The 24775-nt window shown below is 46.7% G+C and overlaps 2 protein-coding genes and 1 long non-coding RNA gene across 3 annotated transcripts in view; 1 reads left to right on the forward strand and 2 right to left on the reverse strand.

Moving 5' to 3' along the window:
• Positions 1-24775, reverse strand: part of LOC135397713 (KH domain-containing, RNA-binding, signal transduction-associated protein 2-like) — a 222816-nt gene that overhangs the window by 112130 nt on the left and 85911 nt on the right. The window lies entirely within an intron of this gene.
• Positions 307-2480, reverse strand: LOC135397710 (uncharacterized). Its single transcript, XR_010423700.1, has 2 exons — positions 2179-2480; positions 307-598 (listed from the first exon to the last, which is right to left on the reverse strand). It is a non-coding gene; the product is annotated as an uncharacterized LOC135397710 (long non-coding RNA).
• Positions 14766-18658, forward strand: LOC135397711 (leucyl-cystinyl aminopeptidase-like). Its single transcript, XM_064629317.1, has 2 exons — positions 14766-15943; positions 17406-18658. Exons 1-2 carry the CDS (start codon positions 14864-14866, stop codon positions 18474-18476), a joined length of 2151 nt encoding a protein of 716 aa, XP_064485387.1. The 5' UTR covers positions 14766-14863; the 3' UTR covers positions 18477-18658.

A 24775-nucleotide genomic window follows, 5' to 3' on the forward strand; every position in this document is an offset into this window, starting at 1 on the left:
GCAAAGGAGACGAACTCTGCATTCCGTAGTGATGAGCGAGCATCTAACGAGTAACGCACAATCTGTACCACGCCACCAAACGTAGGGGGAAAAAAACGAAAATGGAGATTTTGTACACCTGAGCCCCCGAAACTTTCCCGTTCCTTTCATTGCGCAACAAAGCCTAGAAACACAGGTGCGCCTACTGATACAATTTCCGGAGCTCAGCACAACTTGGTCTCACTGTACTTACACACGTTCAAAACAATCAAGCCGCACGCTTCACCACGTAAAACCCTTAAGAAAAATAAAAAAAATGTTCGAAACGACTTGCGAAATGTATTATATTTCAATAGATATCTCGCGCGAGCGACGGGAGCGAAGACAGGTAGCGGTGTAGCAGTCCTCCAACCGTAACCACTCGTAGAGCCAACTGTAGCGAGTCGTTAAGCTAGTCGAATCCAGTGGCATAGAATTTAGTCCCTGGACGTAGCGCATTGCCGTCGCTGCTTGTTCTCGCACCATTTCCCCAAGCGTCCGAAACCGCACTTTCGACGACGAAACGTATCCAGAACCACGGTGGTTGGACTCCATGGATTGGCGCCGGTATTCGTCGACCCTGCAAAGATGGCAGCCATTTACGGTATTTATTATTCCATGTTTTCCTTTTTGTTTTCTTTCTGGCCCGGGCCTAGCGAGTACAGGGTTTATTCACGTCTAGAGGGCAGTAGTTTCGAAAGGCTAGACCGCTGCCAACTTTGGTTCCGGGCCTTCCTTAGGTGTCCTATGCTATTTAGAATACTGTCAACGTTGAAGATATGAAAATTACCGAAATATGGTAAAAATATTCACACCAGTACGAGAGAAATAGGGAGCTTTCACCTACGTCATATTGTGACGTGGAATGCTCGTAAGCTCCTCCACTGGTGCTCACCTTTCGAGCTAGCGGCATTGAAAGATGACAAACCGCGCTATTTTTCGATGCAACAACCATAGTTTTCGTAAAAGAAAATGTGAGAATGACAATGACGAAGTGTCTTCGGGATAAAAGAAGGGTACGGACGCGACCGACCGGATTTCAAAACACCATTCAAGCCTTCGTTTTCGAGCAAATGCTAGATAATATCGGCAGCTGCGCCGAAAAAGTGACCACCACCACGGCGGCCAAACGCCTTCGTTTGACGTCATGTAAAAACACCATATAGGGATACCAAAATGAATGGTGGACATACGATAAGGGTGAACGTGTAAACGGACGCAGGGCATACGCATGGCGGTAAATACGCAAGCGACTGTGGCGCTCCCTGTCCCCTTCACCTGCCCCTGCGCAACAGAACTTCACCGCATAACAACCTAAAGGCCACCCCTGCACAGACACCTCTGATACCGCTATCACCTTTGATCGGAGAAGAGCCATCCGCATACGCCTCCTTGTGACAATTCAGGTCAATGTAAAGTGCCACAAAGTGTGGACATCCTCCTGTTTTCAGGTATTCGGCAGGCCAGCAAAGAAAAGCACGTCCTGGCTCCACTACCTTACCCAAATTATTAAACGTAATGGTCGGCGAGGGCGTGCTATACGATGAAGTTCTGTCTTTAGAGTGTGTACGCCCGTCTGGGCGTCAAAAGCTTGTTTACGTCAATAGGTGCCCTGGGGCACTATTCTCGTCAAAGCAATCGACCTCGATTACTTTGTGTCTTTGCCTGCCATTGGGCGTTACGTGAAGAAGGCGTGAACATCAAGGCGTGACGACCAATCACAGGCGAGGCAATCGAGTCCGATTACACTCTTAAAAATGAACTTCACCGCATAGCACGCTCCTAGCCAACCATTATCTCGAATGATATCGTTATCTGTCCTGATTTGTTGAAAACGGGAGGCGTACGCCTTTTCTGTGACAATTATGAACAGCATAAGTGTCACAGAAAAAGGCGTACGCCTCCCGTTTTCAACAAATCAGGGCCGATAACGATATCATTCGAGATGATGGTTGGCTATGAGCGTGTTATGCGGTGAAGTTCATTTTTAAGAGTGTACTTTGACGAGACTAGGGCCCCAGGTGGTTATAAGCTACATTGACAGAACGGAGCACTCCAGTTTGAAGGAACGACAAACGAACGTTTTTTTTTCACGGGGGGGGGGGGGGGGGGTGGACACATGGGCACTGAGAGGTAAACGCAGATGTAAAAGTGACTTGCCCCTTCCTTCGCGCATGCGCGCCTTGAAGTCTCCTAGCTTGCGGTCCAGCTTGTATCCGAAGAGGGTGAGCACGCGGTCAACTGAAGACATGTCCTCTTCAACTGTGGGCAGCGGCAACGGGTGCTGCTACAGTTCACTCAGTTCCCGTACCGCGCTCGCGCTCGAATGTCGCGGGATGGCGAATTTTACGCATGCGCACATGCTACCGCTATTTCTTTCTTGTCGCTCTGTCTAGGCCAAAGCGTACCATTATGACAAGCACCTTGTCCACGACGATACACGAGGGGCCTACCCAGCGATGATAATGACGAGGGTAAATCAAAGTGTGCCTCATATTTCACTTAATCATCATTCTTCTTTATTTGAACCGGAGTCAGCAGGAAAGGTTATTATCGCCGCAGAAGAGGCAACGGTTGGACGCCGAAGTACAAGTATTTCACGATCCACCATTTTCAACAAACAAACCACAACAACAACCTTATTTTGTGATTAACTTCACTGAGAAGTACTTCATCGCATCACAAGCTCCTATAGCAAACAATAGCAACGTTGAGAAAGCATCGTTCCCAATGGCGTCGTTCTGTCACTATTTGTTGAAACGGGAGACGCGTGCCTTTTTGTGACACTTATGCAACTGTATCAGTTGTCACAAAAAGACATGTGCCTTGCTCTCTCCACAAATCAGGAGTGAAAGGGCTGGCCTTCAGCGTGGCGTGCAGGGCGACTAACCAACCTCACAACAAAGCCATATAACGATGACTGCCGCAAATAACATATCGCACGTTCTCCATGCAGCCACCAATGCCACCACCGTATTGTCCCCAGCCAAGCTCGCTTTTTCATGGTGACTTTGATGACACGTAATTCAACGTTGGTGGCTCGCCTTGAAAGAGAGAAGGCGAGCCTCAATAAACGCCAAGCGGCGACAGACGGCTTTGACCGCAAATAAACGGGCCGTCACCGCGGCTCTCATCGCGAACGCTCAAATTATAATAATACCCTGGATTGCAACGCCCGGACGTCGCCATCGACTATGGCGTGACTCCACAGATGGAACGCCGCGTACCCATTTGTTCCCCTATGTCAGCATAGACGCTTCTTGCATAGCCTTATAATGGTTTTTTCTTTTTTTCTTTTTTTTTTCCTGTGGGATATTTCGATTCTGTTTACTCTCGGTTATTAATGTGCGAGCCAAGACATGTGCGTGGAGAAGTAGCTCCCGTGGCTTGGTGGCTAAGGTGGATCACTCCTGAATTGTGGAGAGCGCGGGGACTACGCCTCTTTGTGATAATTAACGTAACCCTATCAGTGTCACAAAACGGCGTACGCTTCGTGCTTTCACATGCGCTTGCGTGTTATGTGCTGAAGTTCTGCGTTAAAGTGCCATGACGGACTAGAAACTATATTTATATTGATATTTACTTTATTCCGTATACGTCACCTACTCTTGGAGAAACCGGAACTATCAAGTTTTGCGGTCTCTTTGGAAAGTTCGTGGAAGCGTGTAATATTATACTGACACGTGACATACCATTTATATTTTGTGTACTGAGACATTGAACGAGGTTGATTTACCTCGTTCAACACCACCACATCAACCCCACCAAATCAACCTCGTTCAATGGCTCAGTACACAGAATATAAATGGTGTCAGTATAATATTACACGCTTCCACGAACTTTCCAAAGAGACCGTAAAGCTTGATAGTTTCGGTTTCTCCAAGAGTAGGTGACGTCACTGCGAGCCCCGACGTCTGTCTCCTAGCAACAGCGTATGCACGGTCTCCGCCCCAAGTTGAAAGACTGCCAGCGGCTGTCGTGAGGAGACGAAAATCCACGTTCGAGCAGCAATGTTGCCAGGCTCGTGGCAGATTTATTTATTTATTTATGTACCCTCAGGGCGTTAGCGTTATAGAGGGGAGTGGTGGTTGAAGTAAACGTTTTACACAAAATAGAAAATGCTGAATACAAAGTATAACAATCATATCAGGATAACAATGTTGATTACAATGTTATATAATCACTAATGACGCTTTTGAACTGAGCGATGGGCGAAATTGATGTCAGTGAACCGGGGAGGTGGTTCCAGTTGATGGCGGTACGGTAGAAAAAGGAGTCAGCATGAGATTTGGTTGAACAAGATGGAATGTGTAGTTTTTGAAGATGGTCGGCGCGATTTGATATGTATGTAGGTGGAAATATAAAGCGAGGTCGCAAGCTATCGTTATGATAATATATTTTGTGGAACAGGCACAGACGGAATATGTTTCGTCGCAAAGCTAGGTTAGTAAGTTGCAAGTTATGTTTCATAGAAGTTAGACTGGCTGTGCGTTGGTAGTTGCCGAAGATGAAGCGGGCAGCCCTGTTCTGAATGGTTTCAATGACCTCAACAAGAACTGCTGAACTCGGGTCCCAGACTGAAACTGCATACTCAAGCTTCGGGCGAACAATGGACGTGTACAGGGCTAATTTGAGATGCTGAGGCGCCTGACGAAAGGTGCGTCTAACGTATCCCAAAGTACGGTTAGCGTTGGTGATAATATACTTAATATGTGTTTTCCAAGACAAGTCTGATGAGATAAAAACTCCTGTGTATTTGTAGGAAAGAACCGAATCTAGCGTAGTGTTATCAAGAGTATATGGCTGGCAGTATCCACAGGGTCGTGTTATTCTCATGTGCTTATATTTGTTAATATTGAGCTCCATGCCCCAGGTGTGGCACCATGTTAGTACGTACGTTATTAAGATCAGACTGAAGAAGTTGGGCATCAGATTCCTGTAAGATTTCTTTGTATAGAATACAGTCATCGGCGAATAAGCAAACAGACGATGAAGAAATTCATTGAAACGATGCAGCCAAGATAGTACGTTAGTATCAATACTAAGTGCACCGAGTTTATTGGGGGGGGGGGGGTCGATGATATATCCTTGATCAAAAAGATTCTGCAGTCTATGACGTCATACTTCCCAACACAAGAAATAAATTTTGTTTGTGATACTTCCGCGTCACATAGTGAAACAGTATCTTTGAAGAATACAATGTAAGTCACGTGGAAAGTCACGTGGATTTTTGAAAAATTCGGTAGGATTCTGAAGACACGTGATTTAGTCCGCAGTCGCACTGTGAGAGTGTGTGTGGCGACCCGTGCCCGAATATCGGCACCGGCTGTGCCTTATCTGGGTGTTTTTCCTGGCCTTTTGGGTTTTACTGGGTTTTTACTGGGCTTTGCTCAGACGCCGCAAAGGAAATGTCGGCACTGTTCCCTGCGGACTAAGAAGTCCGCCGAGCACGTGTGATCCCTCGAGAAACATGCCTCGTGCACCCAAAGTGGAACATGGAGGCACATCAGTAGTGGCTTTTATAGGGATATCCTCCCAGATAGAACAAAACCACCTGTGGACATCCGCGGGAGGTCCCTCCACGACAACGTCCACGACAACTTCCACGTCCGTGGGAGTACTACATTTCTGCCATGGAGGTCCAGCGGATACATCCAAGTGGCCGCGTTATTTGCGTCCCACGTACGTACGTCCATTACTGATCGCGATATGGACGTTACCAGGACATTGTAGGATATTGCGTGTACGTGTTAGGAGATGGTGTCAACGCCATCAACTGAACCAGCGTTCAGAATGATATCGCGCTCACTCCTCCAACTGTCAAGCGAAGTGCCCCTCACCCCCCCTTCTCAGCTAATAAGGAGGACAGAGCAATATCACTCTTAATGCTGGTTGACCCTGAAGCGCACGTTTTCAGTAGAAATCAGCATTTTTCTTTCTGTCATTGTTTTCAACTTCGGCCACCACATCTTTCGTTTTCTGCTTCTCCTCATCGTTCGTTGCTGGTGCTCCAGATAACGGGCAATGAGCACGGCGGCCTAAAAAATAAAAAAATGCAAAAGCTCCCAGAATCACTAGGTCCAAAAAGCTCACCTCGAAAGGTAATGGCATTTCCTTTCTCGGGGAAAACATATATATTGCTTGTCACACGCAGGGATACCCTCCCTGCATTTTTGCAAACCCCCCCCCCCCCCCCTGAAATTTCTCAGGTGACCCCACCCAGCTCGGCCACCAACACGTTCGGGTAGTGAGTCCGGCGCAGCGAATTACATCCTGTGCTGTCAAACTTGTGCTGTAGGACCACAGTCGCAGATGATCGTACCATGCATTTGTCCAAAATCATTTGAAACTGTGCAATGCATATCTTGCGCGTATGTACGAGCAGAAATGCGTGCGGGCACGCAAACTCAATGTGGATCATCAAGAGCCATTTACGCCCAACTCAACCAAGCGAGGTATTCTAAGGTTTTCACCGTTGACTGCTAGGTGTTCGTTGACAAGATGGTAGTCTCTTATCTTTGTCGGTCGTGTGATTATGCATCTTAATGTTGAAATGCCGTTCACAATGAATCTCTATTCTGATGTACTGTGTGCTAAAGTAATAAAATGTACAAATAAACCGGGAAAGCTGAGCAGAGATGTCACCATTGTGCCATGATTCTTTCCGTGTCTAAGAAAAATTCCGTAAGTGGAACCTTCACCAAGCATGACCCCCCCCCCCCCCATTTTAAGCTCGGCACCCCCCCAGTAGTGAATTTCTGGGGAAATCACTGGTCACACGAGCTTGATGGGGTAACTTCGCCAATCATCCTGGCAGTTACAGGGAGCATCCCATCCCGTGAAGGCTACCGGGGAATGCTCGCATGTTGTCTGTAGTGGGTAGTTCTCTTGGACTACCCAAATCCCAGTGCAAGAGAGACTCCTCCCTCTCCTGTGCCACCATCATCTCTCCCCTCACTCTTTCACCTTTTTCCACTTCTTCCTCCCTGGTTGCACTGAGCCAGAGCAGGCTGACCACCATTTCGGGCAACCAATTCCACCCTATGGTTCGAACACTGTACTCAGAAGGTGGTGCCGACTCGACAAGACTGGTGACAGAATCGTTTGTCGCACATGAAAGCGCAGTTGAACATTTTGTTATCTTACCGTAATGTCATTGTGCCAGTGTAGAGCGTCTGGGACGAACGAATGAAGGAATGATTTTCCCCACCTCCATTTCACATAGGAAACTTGCTATTGTTCTCCAAGAACAATGGCTAAAAATCATTATGTACACTTTGTACGACTTGCACTTTGTCCTTCCCTCCAAAAGAACCGCTATACCCTAAATAACTGCCCACCTAAAAGCAGGTACTCCAGTTTCGCTTTCTATAGACCCTGAACTTGTATGCACACAGGAATGTATGATTTTTCTTCCGCCTTTTCTTGGGATTTTACTTTCATTGCACTGATGGTTCATCCCGCCGCTATGCATAATGGATCTCGGGAAAATACCAACGGAGGAGAAACCTTTTCTTAGTATTGCGGATTGTTCGTGCTGTTTCTGCGAAAGTTTTTCCAGTTTTCAATTTTATTTGGAAAAATGAGTACTCAATGATAAATCCCAGGGAACTACACGGTTTCTAGGGCTGGGTGAATATTGGAATTTTTTCGAATGCAGGAGCGAGTAGTTGCGCATTAGATTGGAATTCCATGCCCTTTACGACGATACCGTCCATAATAAAGAGACGAAAATGCGTGGACTACATATGGTTGGTTTGTGCCTTGCTTGACCATCCACTGTCCGAAAAGCGAGTTTTCATGTTAACGAAACGAAAATGCATAGAAAAAGTTTGGACCTCACAAAAATCGTCCGTAATTCGAGTTGCTCATATTAAAGGGCCCATATTAACGAAGCACGACCGTAGTTCCAAAAACGCCACAGGAGGAGGTACACAACAAAGTGAGCGTGCCATGCATATAGCCTGCATCCATCAGCGACACCTGGCGGCGGTGTTAGCACAGTGAAATTACAACGGGGTTGGCGGCACACTACATTTTTTTCACTCGTTTTGCGGAGCTTTCAATCACTGGTACTATTCGGTTTCGAGTACAGCGGTGCGATGAACGTCCCCTGTGGAGCTATCAAAGAAACGACCCATGCCGTTTCTGTTGGTTCGCACGCCTCGACCACTTTCCTACATTGTTAAAACAGGACTTCACCACATAGCACGCTCCTAACCAACCATCATACCGAATGATATCATTCTGTGTCATGATTTGTTCAAAACAGGGGGGACTCGCCTATCTGGGACAGATGATCTTGTCCCGGATAGGCGGCTCCCCCCTGTTTTGAACAAATCATGACGCAGAATGATATCATTCAGTATGATGGTTGGTTAGGAGCGTGCTATGTGGTGAAGTTCTTGTTTTAACAGTGTAGAGAGTACACCCATGGTTGCGCCGAAACAGCTGAAAAAAAGAAACCGGTGGCAGTGTTCTTATTTACCCACACTCCTAAAACATCTTCACCATTTAGCACCGTGATGGCCAAACATTGCACACAATGATACTCTTATCACCCCAGATTCGTAGAAAGCACCGGACGTTTTTTTTCTCTTTTTTTTTGTTGCGATTATCATAACTGCATAGGTGCCACAAAAAGGCGTATGCCTCTCGTTTTCAACAAATCAGGGGAGAGAACGATGTCATTCGGGATGACGGTTGGCTAGGAGCGTGCACTCTTAAAAATAACTTCATCGTATAGCACGCTCCTCGCCAACCATCATCTCGAATTATATCGTTATCTGCTCTGATTTGTTGGAAACGAGAGGCGTACGCCTTTTTTGTGACAATTATGAACAGCATAAGTGTAACAAAAAAGGCGTATGCCTCCCGTTTTCAACAAATCAGAGCAGATAACGATATCATACGAGATGATGGGTGGCTAAGAGCGTGCTATGCGGTGAAGTTCTGTTTTAAGAGTCTCCGCACTAGGCTGACACACCTTACACTCTAAAAACAGAGCTTCACCGCATAGCACGCCCCTAACCAACCATCATCCCCAATGGCGACGTTATCCCACTTGATTTGATGAAAAACGGGGGACGTACGCCATTTCTGTAGCAATTGTGAACTGCATAATGCCACAAAAATGGCGTACGCCCCTCATTTTCAGGCAAGCAGGGGAAACAACGATATCACTCGGGATGACGGTCGGCTAGGAGCGTGCTGTGCGGTGAAGTTCATTTTCAAGAGTGTACGTGTAAATCTACTCTACACTCTTAAAAATGAACTTCAAAACGAGAGGCGTACGCCTTTTTTGTGACACTTATGCTGTTCATAATTGTCACAAAAAAGGTGTACGCCTCCCGTTTTCAACAAATCAGAACTGATAATGATATCATTCGAGATTATGGTTGGCTAGGAGCGTGCTATGCGGTGAAGTTCATTTTTAAGAGTGTCTACACCCGAAAAACGGAACTTCAACGCATAGCACACTGTGCGCCAACCATTGCCAGGATATGGTATGGTTGATCGCTTCTGATTCGAAGAGAGATGGGGGCGTACGTCTTTTTATGTCTATTATCACACGTTCCAAATTGAAACAAAAAGACGTACGGCTCCCTCTCTTGTCGAATCAGAAGTGATAACCCTATCATTCGTGGCAATGGTTCATATTTAAGAGTGCACGTGTAAGTATACCATTACCATGTGTTTTAAGAGTGCATTTATTTGATTGCTGATGCATATTTCGTTGTACGATCATAATGTTACACATAGCAATAAATTGGACACCTCTCCATTGGTGCAATAAAATAAACACGTTTACTTGAGAAGCAGAAAATGAACTGGCACAATTTTGGCTGCAGATTTGTTCGACATGCAGAACAACCTGAACATGTTGTAATGAATGAAAAGCTCCAATCTAGATATGACAGCTTTGAGGCGGACGAATGCGTTGGAGATTATCATTAAAAAAAAGAGAAAGGAAACACTTACGTAGGTGCACAAAAAAATAAAGGAACATAACTTTATTTTCGTGATGACAACGATGATTGGGTTTTTCATCGGCAAATGCAATACCAATACAGGAAACGCAGAAGACAGCTTGTCCTAAGCACTCTGATTTGTGGCGTACACACTCAAGCCCTACAAGGAGTTTAAAAAGGTTCAACGATCGGAAAAAGTTACTCCCTACACTCTAAAAAAAAAAGGGTGTACTTTAAATCCTCTTTCTTGCCGCATATATCACTCCTTTTTGAAGAGAACAATTACTCTCAAAAAGGAGTCTCTTATCTCCCACAAGGGAGTAATATTACTCCCTTGCTCTCTACTGGCTATGACCAGCCGCGAGAAAAATACGTAAACCGAAACCAATTAATTACTGCACGAAATGACCCGCTGCGGAGGCAGATTTTCCTCTAAAAGGTGTCCACTGAAGGTCCCAAAACGGAGTAGTACCCATTTTAATGCCGACGGCGCCCTGCTTTAGAAGTTAGCTTTTTTCACGAAACTCGTTTGAATTTTTATTTAAATAATGAGCGCCTCCCGCTCATTCACGCGGTGCGCATCTTGTAGGCGGTATTGGACAGATACTTGTAAAAAAGAAAGTTATTCGATTGGTGCACCGGTTCGCGAATTATTTAGCCCGGTGATTTAACTGAAACACCCGGTATATGTGGCAAGAAAAAGGAGTTAAAGTACACCCTTTTTCTTAAGAGTGTATTGAGGTGCCCGGATGAAACCAGACCCTCGAGAAAAGAGACAGGGTGCAGGTTCCACAGAAGTAAATGCTGTTAAGTCCTACTGTTCCTATTCAAGACAAAAATGTCCATCACTCTAATGAATGTGGATCTAGCTCTCACTGTCAAGCCAAGCGAATTCCTGCCATAAGAAAGACCACACGACCCACCCTCTCGTTTTTCTCCCTATAGCGAACCTGCGCGCGACAATGTAAAGGCAGCTGGGCACCCAAAGTGCTTCATAGATTAAACAGAGCATGAAGCTAACGTCTGGACGAACCCTTTACACTAATTGGTGCATTAAGTATGCATGACCTGGACGGTGCCCGTTCGTATGGCTGCATAATTGTGGTCTCCGCAATGACTATTGCGCCCCACACTGAAGAGCTAACAAGAGCAACATATGCAGCGCACTTGGCAAATTCCTCGTCGGAAAAGTAAACAGAGGTGGGTCAGACATGGAACTGGAGCAAAGAAGAGTAGGGGGTACTATACGAAAGCGACAAAATGTAGGGGACGCCACATTCTAAAAGCGGATACTGGTCGTGGTGTGGTTCGCTACTTTCCAGGCCAGTTTGCCTGCTCATGAATTCTAAATGCGTATCTTGACTAGCTTATCCTTAACCTAATGACAAACAGAAAACACAACAATCTAGCTAGTAACATCTAGTAACATCTGGATGGTTTCCGGAGCTACGTGTATTCGGGAACCTATTCTCGTGACATATTTTAAATGAAATACCAGAGAAGCTTCAAGCTTCCATGCTACTAACGTCGTCTTCGTAACCAGCGTCTCGGAAGTGACGCCACGACAGCTATCCATTGCGATTGGATGTCTTCGGAGGAGGAGCCAAGTGATGGACAGGTAGCCCCTGAAGGTTGCGAGGAGAATCGCTCCTGGGCGATCCGTGCTGGACATATCACGCAACAGGGTCGGGCAACCCGTAGTTGCACACCACTGAAGTTGCATCGTGTGAATAGACATTAACACGTGTCAGGGAGCGACGGGCTGAGGGAACAGTGAGAACGCTGGCAAACGTTGTTGCCTCGTTGTTCGTTGAAGCCTGGAAGCCGTGGGCCTGTGGGTCCTTGTAACTGGTCCTCCGCCTCGATGCCCCTGGCTCCTGTGGCCGACCTTCCATTTGATGCCAATACACTCTCTCGTTCGAGCGGGTGTTCGCAGACACAGTGAGAGAGCAGTCCTTGGTGCTGTCGAGCTCGGAAGACGCTGGCCAACTTCGTATGTGCTATTCGAAGAAACGCATGGAAGGTACGTTGTCGACTACTAAGCATTACTTTCCTTCGTGCCGTTATCCCGTACGCAACTCTCCGCAGTCTTGGTCTGTTGCATGACGACGGCAAGCACGAACGGCAATCCTTAACGTGACGTGATTTCACAAGCAGGAGTTGGTATTGCACTAGTTCTAGTTTTAGTCCTAGCTTGTTGACATAGTTATATGGGAGCCAGTCCTTGTGAATGGTCTTCTGCCTCGATGCCAATACACACGAACGTGGCTTCCAATATCTCCCGCACGGGCCTTCCACCCTGAACCAGCTCGCGCGGCGCAGTGGTGCGTGCTGGCCGTGTCACGTCGAGACTGGGAGGTACCCGGGTTCGAATCCTGGTGCCGACTGTGTTGTCTGGTGTGTTTTTTTTTTTCTGGGTTTTCCTCAGACGCTTTCAGACGAATGTCGGCACAGTTCCCTTAGAAGCCGGCTCAGGACGCACATTCCCCAGGGCGTCAGTCGTGACGTTGCAGACGTCGACAACTGCGAGCCCTTACATCATCACCACCGCCATCACCGCTATCACCACCACCACCTTCCGCCCTGACGCTTCTACAAGGCCATTGCATTCTGAAAGCCGTTGTTTCGAGATGTTCCAAGTCAACCAACCCGTTCTACACTTCCTTGCACCCCTGCATGAATGTCACGGTTCCCTTCAGCATCTTGTTTTTATACGGAGCATGATTTAGTAGTGATTGAAGATATTTATGCAGAGTGCTTTCGTTAGATTCGCTTACTGATTGGTCATTGGCCGTGCCCACAGTAACAAACATAACACGGCCGTCCAAGCATTCAGAGAGACATCGTCCTGTCTCCTGGTTTGCTCAGGACAAGGGACCGATCGAGTTTTTGTAATGCGTGTACGTAAAGTGTACAGAAAAGTCGTTCGCTTCCGATTATGTGGCCCACATAGACCCATAGACTCACAAACAGTCATCCCACACGACATCGTCCGAAGCCTCGAGACAGCTGTTCATCGGATCCGTCTAGGTGCTTAATTATACACCGCGACGACGAAGCACAGATTAGGCATTGTGCCCTCGAATCTCTGCAGCAGATGCAAGGTGCCAGAGGACAGTGCCCAGACTACGAGCCAGCAAGAGCAAGACTCAAGCAATTCCTCAAAGATCTCGACCACCAGTCCACCTGTCGGCCTTTCTCCTTTTGTAAAGTGATGGGGGAGATGGCCTACACTCGTAAAAAAAAAAAAAAAAAAAAAAAGAGTGTACTTTAACTCCTTTTTCTTGCCGCATATATCACTCCCTTTTTGGAGAGTACAATTGCTCTCAAAAAGGAGTCTCCTTACTCGCTTTAGGGAGTGGGGTTATGCTTTAACTCCCTACTGGAGAGTAATATTACTCGCCGGTAGGAAGTAAGGGAGTAATGTTGCTCCCTTGCGGGAGTGAGGAAACTCCCTTTTGCGAGTAATTGTACTCTCAAAAAAGGGAGTGATATATGTGGCAAGAAAAAGTAGTTAAAGTACACCCTTTTTTACGAGTGTGCACAGGAACAAGATGTTAAAGCTGCGAAGGCACTCTGCGCCTTCCTAAAAGATAGCGGCATCTTCGTTGCTCCTCTGAGACAGAACCTAAACCAAATGACATGGAGCTGCAGGCGCATGTATTGCGGCTATATAGCCATCCTGCTCCCAGGCTGTTTTCTTTCGTTTTTTTAAGATAATACTTACTTACATACTTCCTTCGCCTCCAGTCTTCAATAAACAGAAATGAGAACGACATCGTTGCGAATGCTGTTTGTCCGTGGGCGTGACATGCAGTGTGGTTCCGTTTCAAGAGTGTATACAGCATATAGCAAAATGCTACACGTAGGGGGTCATGCTCCCTGAACCGTACCGTTATGCACCGACATTTGCCTTACGGTACTAGGGGAAAGCACACCCTGGTCGCATCACTTGTGTCGGAGAAGTGGTTCTATGACTTATTTGTAACAACTACGGTTGTTCAGGAGAGGTGGCTCCAACAATATACTATGTCACTCGATCAATCGAAGTCAATGAAGTCATTTATCTACACGTCAGCTCGTGTATCGTAAATATCTGTGCCTGTGTCACACGAAGAGTAAATTTAATCTCCGCACATCCAGCTGCAAGGTGCAGGGATTTCTAAATAACGCACAAATGGGCACAGGCAGAAAGGAAACCTCTTCTTCTTCTAACTGCTCTGGCACACAGCAAAGGCAATAGACCACGGGTCAACTTCATGTAGCATGTTTTTTGTGTGACATCTTGACGTGACGTGACGTGACGTGACGTGACGTTGCCCACCTCTGTGAGGCCGACAACGGCGAGCCCTTTCACAAGCACCACCACCACCACCGTGTGACATCTTCTCTTTCTTCCCATTTTCTTCCGCTTTGTTCTTCGAATACCTCAGTTTCCTATGCTTTTAGTAGCGAAAGGAACCAAATAAAAGCCAAGGTGAAGATACCGAAGACTGCCATCTTGGTGTATTCCCCGATGGAACAGAAATAAATACCGTTGCGCAGCTGAAGTAGCATTGACAGTAAGGTTCTGATCCACAAGAAAATTGATGCTGCATACTTCCGGTTACGCATCAAGTCAAGTGGGCAGGGAAGCAGAAGAAAAGAGCACCTCATTGCAAGGTTGTCATGGCCAATCTCCCTTGCGGATGCGGTGCCATGGCATGATGGAGGTTGAAGAAGACGACGACAGAAGACTGTTCGTGACATCATTCCGGCCGTGGATAACGGCCATTTCCCCGAGGATGAAGAAGAAGAAGAAGATTCCGTTAACGGTCAATCTCTAACGGCCATTGCCCTGAGGTAGAAGAAGAAGAAGAATCTCGTGAACCATCATGCTCAGATTCTTCGTCCTAGAAGATCCGAACGCGGCCAAACGACTGCAACGTCGGACCAGCATTGCTGTGCTCGTCGTCGTGTTCGCAGTCATTGTAATCGTCTTCGCTAACTTGCTCCACCGCGCTATGCGGGGGGTGTCACGCAGTCGTCAAGTTGTCGTCACTGACATTCTGGAAGAGCCATACGAGACCGACGCTTTCTTGCCGGACGGCTTACCGGACACCATCTCACCGTCTCACTATACCATACAATTCCAACACGACGACAATTCGTACAACGGAACTGTAAGCGTAAGCATCATTTGCCACGTCGCCACCCGTCAAATTGTCATGCACGCCGGTTCAGCGTTGGGCGTGTCCAAGCTAATCGTCCAGGACAATACAGGGGTGGTATTTCGTACAATCTTCTCTCGCAAGCCATCGCCTCACGATCTCCTTGTCATCACGACCGACAGGCTGTTACTATCGGAGACAAGCTACAATGTCACCATCTGGTTCTTGGGCAACCTGTCGCGAATACCGGAAACGTTCCCTGAAATGTACACGCCCGTAGACCGTGGGCTCTTACTGATCGAAGTGGGACGCATGAAAGCATTGGCGCTTATCAACGAGGGCAAAGCGCTCCGCGATGTTTTCCCTTGCTTCAACTACCCGATCTATCGGGCAACCTTCAAGTTAAGCATGATTGGGAACCGTGGTATGGTTGCCATAACGAGCAAGGACCCTTTCGAAGAAGATATTCCGGGAACAGCGGATGCTCTCTCCATCATATTTCCTCAAAGTGAAAGAATTCCGAATTCAAGGTTCACTTTCTTCTACTCAAATTTCTGGAGCGTGTCCAACAGCGATCCCGTTAGGGTATGGTCCTACAAGAGTACAGAAGACATGTCTACTTCAACGGCACTGGCTACTAGTGTGTACCAGTACCTACAAAAGGACTACCCAAAATGGCCGCTTCCCGAACAAATTCACATAGTGGGTCTGCCCGGCCATGTTACCCCTGCCTGTAACTGGGGTGTCATTTACTTCAAAGACGAAGACCTGAGGATAACGGCGTCGGACAGCCTCGAAAAAAAGGTAAACTCCGATTGACTGAACCGCTTGCTAGTTCCCCGACGCCAAAACTTCAATTGCACTATAGATTGAAAATTTGATGCAAGTTTCCTTTGAATACGAGTTTGTAACCCAACAGTTTCGGTATATTGATCAGGGGACGACCCAGCAGCAGATGTATCGTCTGCAACTTGCGCTCGCGACGCGCTCCGTGTAGCGGTAATTGAAGAAGCATTAAGGTGCTTTCCCAAAAAATTGGTTTTGCTTCTGGCAGCGGTGTGTTCCGCGACGGAAAAAATGAGCTCCTGCTCAATAAGAACGACGGGCACTGGAGGGCAGCGCGGCCCGTGTTCAAAAATCCTCCACTCTTCGAAAGAGCGTATCAGAGAATGAGGGAAGGAGGAGGGCTGACGTAGCCCATAGCACGTGACTAGTGACGTAGACCGGAGCGCGTGAACTGAGAGGAAAGTAAGAGAAAAGAAAGTCGCTGGAACTTGATGACGTCACGCATGGATTGCAACGGCCGCATACGCGACTGCTTTCTCCGACTGTTTTTTCACACTTTATTGCACAGTGACTATACACCACTAGAGATACAAAATTTCTGGAAATTTTGAATCTCTCGAAAAAAAAGTTACCTTAGGGTTTTTTTCCGAAAAAAGGAAACAAATGTGGTTGCTGCTGAGCCGAAGCATTGCCGGTCAAACCACAGCATACAATGAGCTAGAAGCTTTAGTAGTGTTCATCCTCTAGGCATAATTGCAGAGCAGATCATCCCATGAGACTGCTGTAGAACAACCTGTCCACTCCGACATTATGTGAACGCAATGGCAATCGCTTGGAGCGGCCAGACGGAGCTCTAAGTTGGTGGTTGTTGGCGGATTAGAGGCATCTAAGGCACTGTTGGCGGGTTGGAACGCATCAAAGGCACGAAAATTTACATTTTTGAATTTTGTCACCTGGAAATGAGAATGTATTTTCCAAGATGACTGTTGATGGACAGCTTGACGAACGAGACAAGGTTTTGGGCCACGTTAAATGTCACCTTATCGCTTCCTTAAGGACAAGAAAGTTTCTGAAAGGCGGTAGTTTGTTTATTAATTATTGACAGAGTATTTAGTTATTATCGTACGCTATCAAAGCAATCTTATACGTACTACCATAGCGCTATCCACTAGATCAGTGGTTCTAAAGTTTTCCTCTCTCCCCCCTTTTTTTTGCCCCTCCAGAGCTGCCGATTGAAGCCGAATGTGTCATCCCCCCCCCCACCCCCTTGACATTCCCAGATTCCTCCCAGGCGGAACCAGAACCTCTGCACTATAATATCGACACATATCAGCGCTTGTCGAAAGGGGATGACGTCCCTCATCCTGGTTTCGTAAGCCATAGGCGCAAATCTGCTTTCGGAGTACAGAAACTTATTGTACGTCAGGACACAGGACGTTTCCAAATCTGTTCCTCCTAATGACATCTGTCTTCTCTTCAGGCAAACCTGGGCTTCATTCTTGTACGCTGTCTCACTCGCACCTGGTGGGGTTCGGTGGTGTCAACGGTGTGGTGGCGAGACGAATGGATTTTCTACGGCCTCTGTACGTACATGGCTATCGCCATCGTCTCAAACCGAATCCAAGGCACCGACTTCCACGCCAGTGTCTTCGCTGCCCGATTGGTCGCCATGACGGCTGAGAGCAACGGCCACCTTTCTCACGTTGCAAACGACGCGAAGCTGCCGTACTTCTCCGACGTCTACCTCTGGGAGGAGGCGAGGCAAGCGTGGGCGACGTCCGTCTTTCACACGTACGCCCTGTTCGTCGGTTACAGTACCTTTACGTGGGAGCAAGGCATGTTCATAGAGGAACACCAGTTCAGTGCTGTGACCGCCGCGCAGTTCGTTGCCCAGTTCGGGAGTGACAGGATCGTGACGCAGGAATTCTTCCAGTCGTGGACCAGTACCCCAGGAATTCCTCTTCTCCGCGTGGGCAAGTACGCCGACGGCGGGGTTACCGTGGAACAGGAACGGTTCTGCGTCACACACCCTTCCTGCGCGTCCGCCGGCGAACATGTCTGGCGGGTTCCGATCTTCGCCAGAGTGTACAACGAATCTTTCCTATCGCACGCAACAGCGGCGGTACACATGCAGCGCAAGACACAGGTCATAGAGCTGGGAAGCCCTTTCATGTTTATATATTTATATCCAAAGACCGCCATCTACTCGCGAATCATGTACTGCGTGGACAACTGGGTGAAAATAGCGGACGTTCTTGCAGAGCGGAAGCTGTCCTATTTTCCTCCTGTCAACCGAGCTACGTTTCTGGACGACCTGGCAGCCTTTGTGCGAAGCGGTCTTCTGGATATGCCGTTTTTCCTGTCTTTTCTGAGATATCTTCCACATGAAACGAGTCCGATTGTTTGGAACGTCTACAGAACAGCGTACGCTGCCTTTCTTGCAGAAGGAAAGGAGCAGGATGTAAAACTACTGAAGGACTTTCATGAACGCTTGTGCGGTGAGCTCCGCGACGATTTCAAACAGCTAGTTCGTTGTGTGTCAGCCATATAGTGTGTCCTGTTCCGCGAGTGTACGCAGCAGGTGTGGCATAGGCGGTAGCACAGTGACGTAGAATATTGCGATGTGATATTCTGTACGCGTGCTGAAAGCTATCGAAAATCATTTAATAATACCACGAATTTCATTGTCGTGCCAAGTGTAAATATAAAGAAATGTGATTTTGCTCTTCTGTACATACAGGGTGTTGTACTTGTGACGGCTTTTGACACCCAAACAAGAGGTCTGCATGAGGGTGCCTCATTAATTAGAATAATTAACGTTTTTGCGTTATCTAGAAAGAGTGTGGCTACAACATGCTATTCCATGCTACTCCCACTGCGCATGGAAACACAATGAGAGAGAGAGAAAAAAAAATAACGGGGGAGGACGGGGACCGGTCGCGGTCGCGTATTTTGCCTTAGCAAGCTTATCTGTTTGCAGCCATCAGATACTCATAATCACCGATATCGGATTATCTGTGCTGTTTTCAGTGTTGTTCTTTCCTCCAAGCCATACTTTAAGCGGGGCAACTTGGAAGAGCGCATGCCTTCGCGAGTGGCTGTTTTTCTGGCGGTTGTTACGTGTTTTCGGGTGTGAAATTTTTGTGGAAACATTGTGAAAGACCCTTTTTTTTATTCGATGTTAGCGCCGCGAAGCAACTGTGGCTATGAGCAGCGTATAGACGTGGACAGATGAAGAAAGGACAGCAGGAAGGAGTGGGGGACAGGGGGGTTAGTATGTGTCCTGGGCAGACTTCAAGGGGAAACCCAGGGAAAACCTCAGACAGCACAGCCGGTGACAGGAATCGAACCCGTGTCACCTCCCAGTCTCGGCGTGGAAAGCGATCACTCTAACCATTATGCCACAGGAGCTGGTGAAAGATTCTGTATGCGTCACTGATATGGTGTGTTGTAGCCATGAGGTTTCTAATTAACGCAAAAAAAAAAAAAAAAAAGAAAGGTTACCTGTCCTTGGCAAATTTTTTATTCGATTTTGGTTCGATTAAGCTAATTAGACTAATTACTTTATGTACTCGTCTCGGCTGACTGAACTTTCCTTTAGTGTTCTTTCAGGTATAGATTCTGATATTGGGTAATAAATGTCCAAGTTAGGGGTGTAGGGTAGGTAGACAGGGTATAGAGACTCGTTTAATCCCGTGCCCTGGTGGACGACTAATGCGGTGGCGCTGTTGTCACAAAACCATTCTTCTCAAATCCAGAAGAGTCTTGATAGCGGCCACATTTCCATCGGTTCTTGACGTTGAAGGACGTTGTTCATCCTCAACCACTTCCCTCCACCCGTCGAGGCCTTGTGCCATCTGAAAACTATAACTGACTACGAAGAGCTTCCCCACATAGCACGCTGTGCGCCAACCAGTGCCAATGATATGATAATCGCTTCTGGTTCGAGGAGAGAAGGAGGCGCAAGCTTTTGTGTTAATTTAGCTACATGATAATTGACACAAAAGGGCCTCCTTCTCGCTAACGAATTAGAAGCGATGACCCTATCATTCGTGGCAATGGTTGGCGCACAGCGTGTAATGCGGTGAAGTTCAGTTTATAGAGTGCATACGCTGTCTTGAACAACTTTAACGTTTCTGAAGCGTATTCGAAGTACCACGCAAAATTTAATCAAAGCTGCTCGACACCGATGTGCACTGTCGTCCAGGATGAGGTTCAAGAACAAGTGCACTTCTCTAACGTAATCAGAGGCGGACTTGTTGGACTAATCTCATAACTGCCACAAAAATGGCGTGCGCCCCCCTCCCCCCCCCCCCCCCCCCCGCCTTTTTCATCGAATCAAGGTAGAGAGCGTTGTCATTCGGGATGATGGTTGGCTAGGAGCGTGCAATGCAGTGAGGCTCTGTTAACAGAGTGTAGAGCCAAGAGGCTTAATCGCTTGCACGCGTTACGAGCTAACGATGGGTGGGGCACTCGTCGAGAAGGGCACGTGATAAAACACGTGCACGGCGCTCTTCGCGCGATACGTGAAGGGCGTGGTACACGTCACGCGCAATGTGTCACGTGCCCATCTTTTTTTAATTTCCCGACACTCGTTAGCTCGTAACGGCCATAACGACGATGAGGCGATTAAGCCCCCATATTCCATTCATTCGACACCTCGGCAATCACCAGCAACTTATGATGGAAAGTAATTATTGTTCTGAGGATGGAACATACAAATGGACGAACGCAGCACAAGCCCCAAGTTGCCTGGGAACAGAACAGTAGAAATGGTTCAAAATCACGCCGCTGTCTGCCTCGATGACTCTCATATTTCAACAGAGCTACGCCGTCTGATGTCTTCAATCACCTTTCTAGTCGGCAACCAAGCTTGCAATAAACGATCCAATATATCCGTCATCCACAATTACTCTCGACGCTGACACGTCCCAATAAGGCTACTGCTCAAATTCATTAAGCTAAGAGCCCGTTGCAAGCCCGTGCGTTGCTTTCGATGATGTTTTTTTTTTTTTTTTTTTTTTTTTGAGCGGCCCCTTATATGACATCTTGCCAGACAGAAGCCGTCCATTGAACGAATGTTCCTTCCTGTGCAATATATAAAACAGAACAGACCAGTATGTTACCAAAACGAAAATGAATTGCTCCACTTCCTTGTGGCCAATCGCCCCTGACGATGAAACTCGCCATTCGTCATCTCCAAATAAGGTTGTTGTTGTTACTAGCGCCACACGTGTGCACGCAGGTGGCATTTTATGAACATCTGCACATCACTGCTACACAAAAACCAGAAAAATTCCGTAGCGAAATATACGAGTGCTTTTATTGCAATATCACTGCGTCACTGTGTGTATGCTGTATAGTCGTGCATTCACTTCGCACTATACGTTCCTAAACCTGACGTGCCCAGACGCAATGGTGGCAGAAAGAAAGTGCGCACCTAGTGAGCTCTTGATAGACGTGCATGCTGGGGCCTGTGACGTCACCGAACGTCTTCCCAATGACGTGGGCCAGTGACAAAGGCATAGCGAGAGAAAGAACACGATAGAAGGTATTCTTGCTTCGATGTGACATCTATGATCTTAACTTGACAGATTATCTTGTCCCAGATAGGCGCCTCCCCCCTGTTTTGAACAAATCATGACACAGAATGGTATCATTCGGAATGGTGGTTGGCTATGAGCGTGCTATGTGGTGAAGTTCTGTTTTAACAGTGTAGCGCAGAATGATACCGACCACTCCCGATTTGTGGGAAGAGCGGGGTCATACGCCTTTTTGTGACAACTAACACAACTACATAAGCGTCAGAAAAAGATGTACACCTCACTTTCTCAACAAATCAAGAGAGAGAACGATGTGATTCGCGATTATCGCTGCATCTTGCAGCTTTTTGCCCGGCCCCACCCATCGCTGAATGGGAAATAAAGACAATTGAATTTAATTTAATTAAGCGTGAGTATTCGCAAGCGTGTTATGCGGTGAAGTTCTGTTTTCCCGTGTATACAGGAAACGGTCCCCACAGCGCCTATGAAGTGTTCCGACAATAAAACGGAAACAATAGGAGCGGCAAAACAGAGGAACGAGGAAGAATGGAAATGAAACACGAAGCGTCGAGAGTCATGTGGAATCGCAATACCATAACCACAACAACGTAAGAAAGGAAAAAAAAAAACAGTGCATAAGAGAAGATATACCACGACGGATAAAGCCTGAGCTTGGGCAACACAAAAGGTACGACACTAAAGACCTTGTGTGTTGACCAAGCTCACCTCCTGATGGATCTTGCAACCCGGTACTAACAAAAGACTATTCCCTATAGGAAATTTATTTCCATAGAGAACTATTCCCTATAGGGAATAGTCCGAAATTGTCAGGCGAGCGATGCGCTGCCGCAGGAGAAGACGATGTTGGCGGTAACAGGTGCAGTGGAGCAGCATGTGCGGGATGTCTCCTTCAACATGACAAGTGGGGCAGTTGGGTGACGAAAAGAGGAGCAGTGGAGTCCGCGCCACATTCAGTCGAAGCCTGCGAGCAAGGACTCTTCCTCCCTGGGGTAGCGGCAGACTTGTACGTATCTTGAGTACGTACTCAAAATACAGTATTTTAAATACTTTTTCCGGTATTTTGGTACTCTACTCAATACTTTTTTGCGACAAGCATTTTTAATGTATTTAAAATACTTTTTTTCGGTATTTGCAACTCAGTACTCAAAATACTTTCCTTCCTCATCAAGCCATATCCAGCACGCTTCCCGCCGTGCCGAGATTTTCAGCTCACTGGAATTTAACCACCTTTTTCTTCTTTTCCTTTTTCGGGAATTCGCGAATCTGTCATTTATTCTCTTGTACAATAGGCTGGTCCCAAGCCTGGCCTTGCTTGTCAATAGCCAACTTCGTCAGAAAACCGTTCCTATTCGTATTGCCAGGTGAATCACCAGGGGATTAGGTACAAGATAATCCCGGCATTTATTTCCTTGGTCATCAAAGCAATAAACATGTGCCAGAGGTTGAAAGACACGAACCGACATACAGGAGGGATTACGAAGTTTTGGGTCAGAACATATCAACAAAGTTTACTTGGGTTGACCAACATTACTTGACACCAAGACGTTGCAAATGAAAGATATGCATGGCTGATCAAGTTTATTCCCTTCATTTGTAAGGCCACGTTCAGAATACGCGTTTCACTTACTGCTAATACTAAAGTAATTTAAAGAATATCTTAAATACTTCTTAGAGTATTTAGTACTCTACTCAAATTACTTTCAGTTTTGAGTATTTTGTACTCTATTTTAAATACTTTTCTGTAGAGTATTTAGTACCTTATTTTAAATACTTTTGCGCAGTATTTTGTACAAGTCTGGGTAGCGGCCTACCAGTGTGTGGGTCATCGTAGGGTCAATCGAGCGCAGAAAAGGGTTCGGCCTCGCAGCGTCTTGAAAAAAGGCCTGAGAGCTATTTGTGCAGTATCGATGAATGGCTAGCCAGCCGACAGACGGGGTAAGCAGAACAGAAGTAACAGACCCAGCTGCACGAGTACACTTGGGCGCAGAACCGGCGAGGGCATTCCCCGAGATACCAACGTGGCCCGGAATCCACTACTACTAAGGCATCTGAGATGAGCCGGTGGATATCAAAGACTATACAAATAATTCGAAAGGCGTTATTAAAGTTATTGTGGAACAAGTACATTCTTCGTTGTCCTATATACAGTACCCATTTTCCTTCATGATTGAAATCTGCGTACGAAATATGGAATTCCAAAGTACTAAAGCCCTCAATCATAGCTATTTTGAACTCAAAAGAATTCCTTGAATGCGCCTACATGTACTGGCGCATGGATCAAAATGCTTCGTCAGTTTAATATTCCTCGCATTGCTGGCGGTACAAAAACAAGAGAATTTTCTGGAGAATGATGCCACTTTGATCTGGGTCCAGAGAAGATGAGAAATCGGTTGAAATTGGGAATGCTATACATGCATCTAACAAGAATAAGCTCGAGTTTGAGCTCTGTGTTTAACAAAGCCGTCGCATATTTCTCTGAATTGTGATAAATAACGTTTGTAGGCTGACTATATACAGAACAGCGACGTAAGAGAAATAATCATTGAAAGACTATAAGTTACCAATACAGCGTGTTTTTAATTATTTCTTTGTCGCCCTCTTTTTGTATAGATGTATTTCACGGTTAGTAATGGTTTCGACTGACTTTCATTAAGCACATTACCAGCTTTTTTTTTTTTAGGGGATCTATTAAAGGTCTATTAATTTTAATAATTGGGGGTTTACGTCGCGAGACAACTGAGATCATGAGCGACGCCACAGCGGTCGGTCTGTGGATTGCTTTTGCCCACTTGAGGGTTCTTTAACGTGCGATGGAAGCTCATCATACGGCACCCCATAATTAACGTCCCTCTCGGAGGACGGTCTAAGTAACTTGTACCCTGCCACCAAGTTGCTGGCGTCCTCGGCCGGGTTCGAACCCGCGATCATGGGATCAGAAGGCGAACACGCTACCGACTGACCCACCGAGATAAAGATCTATTAACACACTGAGGTAGGGTATCACAATTTCTGCGGTAAAACACCTCATCTCATCGTCATAGATGTAGTAGTTGTTGTATATCAACATTATTTAGCATTCATCTACACTCTTAAAAATGAGCTTCACCGCATAGCACGCTCCTAGCCAACCATCATCTCGAATAATATCGTTATCTGACATGAATTGTTGAAAACGGGGGCGTACGCCTTTTCTGTGACAATTATGACCGGCATAAGTGTCACAAAAAAGGCGTACGCCTCCCGTTTTCAACAAATCAGGGCCGATAACGATATCATTCGAGATGAT

The sequence above is a fragment of the Ornithodoros turicata genome, chromosome 6, assembly GCF_037126465.1.
Source record: "Ornithodoros turicata isolate Travis chromosome 6, ASM3712646v1, whole genome shotgun sequence".
NCBI lineage: Eukaryota > Metazoa > Arthropoda > Arachnida > Ixodida > Argasidae > Ornithodoros > Ornithodoros turicata.

Excerpts from the sequence above, each read along its gene's own strand:
- LOC135397711 (XM_064629317.1), top strand. The coding sequence starts at position 14,864 with ATGCTCAGATTCTTCGTCCTAGAAGATCCGAACGCGGCCAAACGACTG. Across the intron at positions 15,944-17,405 it reads CGGACAGCCTCGAAAAAAAG|GCAAACCTGGGCTTCATTCT; the intron begins GTAAACTCCGAT and ends TCTTCTCTTCAG.